The 4,116-nt window shown below is 40.7% G+C and overlaps 1 protein-coding gene across 1 annotated transcript; it reads right to left on the minus strand.

Moving 5' to 3' along the window:
• Positions 1 to 444: 444 nt before the first annotated feature.
• On the minus strand, positions 445 to 2,567 carry LOC127620978 (CCAAT/enhancer-binding protein alpha-like). Its single transcript, XM_052094754.1, has one exon. The coding sequence runs from the start codon at positions 2,347 to 2,349 to the stop codon at positions 1,477 to 1,479; it is 873 nt and encodes a 290-aa protein (XP_051950714.1). The 5' UTR covers positions 2,350 to 2,567; the 3' UTR covers positions 445 to 1,476.
• Between the last annotated feature and the right edge of the window lie 1,549 nt (positions 2,568 to 4,116).

Genomic DNA, 4,116 nt, shown 5'->3' on the forward strand with positions numbered 1-4,116 from the left:
CGCCACCTATCGATGAAGAGCCAATGTATATGTCAAATAGAGACTCGGGAGGGGTCGTGACCAAATTATCTGTGGCTGATGGAAACCACATAGATAATTGAAAATGCAAAAACACATTGTAAAGAATTATACTCAACACGAGTATAAATTGACACATGCACTAAGGTAAATTAAAAATCTCTGACAGATTATTGCATGACTATTAAGTTAAATCACCAATAATAACTAGAATTTAGGCCATCAAAAGCTGCTCATGGTTCAAAATGAGATTGCAATGAGACATAAGTAAGACAATCTTTTAATCCATAATTTTGGTATATATATATATATATATATATATATATATATATATATATATATATATATATATATATATATATATATATATATAATGTTCATTTTAAAACTGAAACGTATTATAACATTTGTATAACATTTGCAATATGCCATTTGTAAAAAAAAAAAAAAAAAAAAGTGCTTCCTTTTCCTTGCTGTATTGGCTATTTTCCCCCAAAGATTCAGACAGTGGTGGCAATAAAGACAGAAAAATCAAAAGGCACTGAAACCGGTCTCTGCTTGAGTGTTCTTGTACAAAAAAGAAAGAAGAAATAAACAGTTCACATGAAATGCACACACATACTTACAGAAGGTTCACTTCACTGCATAATCAGTGAGAGGCACACCGGAATGATCTTCCACCGGAATCATTCTAATAACAGCAACAGACATTGCATAGAGATATGCACCCTTTCACATTTGATCAATCATATTGCATAAATACAAAGCATTTACTCTAAAAGCGTCTATGGACAGGTGTTTTACAGATCAGTACCCGAATCATGGCAAAATGTTCACAATGCAATGTGCTTCATCAGGTGGCATTTTGACAACATAGCCAATAGTGCATACAGTCTGGATTATGAATGACAAATAGCCTAGTACCACAGTGAAATCAATACATTCCAGTCCTATGCTTTGGCATTTTGTCCACTGACGTCCATGAAACAATTCCACCCAACCCCCTTGAAAAAGTATTAATCAACAATTTCATACAGTGAATGTTATGCAGCAATAAGTGAGGTGGAAATACAGCCTGGAATGGCACAAAAATTGTATCACTACAAGGAGTTCAGTTCATATGTAACCCAAGAGGCAAGGCGCACAAAAAGTGAAATATTGAAAGCTGGTAACTCATCATTAAAGTAGATTGGTGCGGTGAAATGATGCACATTTGCTGCACTGATATGTTTTGCGTAGCTAACACACATTCTTAATAGGACTACACCTACAACAACCATTCAGTCCATAGTTCAGATTCGTGAAGAGATGAGCTTATCGTTTTGTACAAAAGGCACATGTATACCGCAGCTGCCAGGCTCCTATGGAAGCAGTTACAGAATCTGTCAGCGTTTATCCAGCAGACATAAAAATCACACAAACTTCAAATGTCCAGCACACTCCGCTCCCGCGGCCCCGTTAGGCGCAGTTGCCCATGGCTTTGACAAACGATCCGTCGGGAAGCTGCCTGAAGATGCCCCGTAACGTCTCCAGTTCTCGTGTGAGGTGTTCCACCCTCTTGCGCAGTCTTTCGTTATCCGCCGACAATTCGATCACTTTATGTTGCGTCTCCACGTTGCGTATTTTCGCCTTGTCCCGGCTCTTGCGCACGGCTACGTTGTTGCGCTCCCTCCTCAGCCGATACTCGGTGCTGTTCTTGTCGACGTGTTTCTTAGATTTTCCCCGATAGCCCATTTTCATGGAGCCCCCCGGCAGGTGGTTGTGTAAGTGGTGCGGGCTGGGCACGGGGGTCGGGGGAGGTGTGGGATGCCCCGGTTGGAGGTGCATGGTGGTTTGCGCACAGTGCGCAATCTGATGCTGAAGGTAAGACAGATGCGGCGGGTGGTGTTGAGAGTGGTGGTATGTTGATGGCATCGAGTGGCGAAGCTCGTCTTCCTCCCGGGGCTCTTGCTTGATGGCTACGGGTCTCATTCGTGCTGGACTGTCGTAGATCGGTTCCAGTTTGGAAGAATCCATGTAGTTGGTCATGCAGCCGTACATTTGCTGGGCCCCCGGTGTGCCAGTGGCGCCGTGGGGGTAATCGTACTCTCCACTAGCCAGCTTGAGTTTTTCTTGTTTGGAGCTGTTATGGAATAGGTCCGCCAGGAACTCGTCGTTAAAGGCAGAGGGGTCAATGTACGCGCTGATGTCGATGGAGTTTTCGTTCTCGCAGATTTCGTTCAAGTCTCCAGCGGTGGCGGAGTCTTTGTAGATATAGGCGTTTTGCTGGCTCTGTACAAGGCTGGTCATCAGTGGCCGTGGAGCGACCTCGTAGAGGTTTGTTTGCTCCATGGAGTATCTAAAACTCGCCAGACATGGTGAAGAGCTCCGGGAATCCAGCTTGTTCGCAGTACCGGAGAAAGCCGCGCTGGCTCGATGTTCTCAGGACACACGAACTTGCAGGCTGTCGCGGCTGTGTGCTTTGCTGTAAATTGATTGCGAGTTCAGGCTGAAACACCATGCGGGAACTCTTTTAAGACTACACGTACACGCTCAGCTTGGGAGCTACACATCTGTCAAATAGTTTTGTGAGTGCACTTATATAGGTCTGCGTTTGGGATGGAGGGCGGTGCTTCTTTCTAGTGAGCTCAGTCTGAGAGCTCAATGCATACCCGCACTAACGAGGACAGGCTCGCACCTGCAGTCCATACAAAATGTGTTTTGTTTTAATGTTTGCATAAAGTGAAATAATATAGGCCTATTACTAACATTTTATACATTTAATAAGCACCTCTAGACGACACTGGAATAATTTGTCTTCATCTAAAAGTATATTGGTAATTAAATGCACGTTTTAGTTAATGAATTTATACTCTTGATGGAAACAAACTGAATTCTTAATGGTGGAAGAAAGAAAGAAAGAAAGAAAGAAAGAAAGAAAGAAAGAAAGAAAGAAAAGAAAGAAAGACGAACATAGCGGTTGCCGCCAAAAGCCAATCAACTCCAAAAGCCGAGTAATTTGACAGATGAAATTGTTGAAAATGTCAAGTCAAGTCAATTTTATTTGTATAGCGCCTTTCACAACACACATCGTTTCAAAGCAGCTTTACAGAAGATCAGCATTAACAGACGATAAAACTAATGTCTATAATGTCGATGAATCATCACTGTGTAATTAGATAAAATACGATTGTTTATCATGTTTAAAAATAAGTAATTAAATAGTAATTGTATTAATAACCCCAGTGAGCAAGCTCAAAGCGACATAAAGTCAAGTGAGTTTGCCTTCACGACATGCACAATCATGAAAGAGCAACGCGCATGAAAAGGAGAAAAAGATGCAAAAACGAATGAACGGACTGTGAAAATGTTTGACATTGTCTTTTTTCATCGTCTGGATGCCTGAGAGTTTCTATTCATAGCTGTCAGCTTTTAGAACCATGGATGTATATTGCAAATCAATGTGTGTGAGCTCCCTCTATTGTACAGCGCGCGACTGGCACATACCACTGAAATTGTGTGGCAAAGGGGGATAAACAATGTATCTAGCAACATATGATTTATTAATGATCCTTCTGTTTATTTGCATTTGTCAAAATAATAATTAAAACAACGAAAAAAAAATATTCCCTCATGCTATATAATTTAATTATGGCAAATAAATAAATGCTAAATAAATTAATATGGCATGAAAAGATTACATTTAAGCTATTAAAGTTTGGAATTTAAAGATTTTTGAGGCTTCTGGTCACTCTTATAGATATATTTATATTCTGTGTGCATAATGTTATTTTAGTGCAGGTGTTTTCAACCTTTCAAGACATGCAACTCCTCCCTTTGTCTCATAATTGCCACCTCAACCCACAATCCATTGAGAAGAAATGTATCCAAACACCCTTGACAAACTACTTGACACACTAATATGCGTAAGGCATGCTGCATACCAATTCATAAAATAAATACACCATAGCTTGCTGTGTTTAGTGTGTTGGTTGAACCTGTTTCTGACAGCACATTGTGCCCAATCTTTGGTTCAATATCTGACACAGTATCCACGGTCAATAAAGTGATTGGTAGGTCTACTTGCTTTAGATGCAACACGCAAGCGAGAATACAGTG

Source organism: Xyrauchen texanus, chromosome 1 (genome assembly GCF_025860055.1).
Source record: "Xyrauchen texanus isolate HMW12.3.18 chromosome 1, RBS_HiC_50CHRs, whole genome shotgun sequence".
Classification (NCBI taxonomy): Eukaryota; Metazoa; Chordata; class Actinopteri; order Cypriniformes; family Catostomidae; genus Xyrauchen; species Xyrauchen texanus.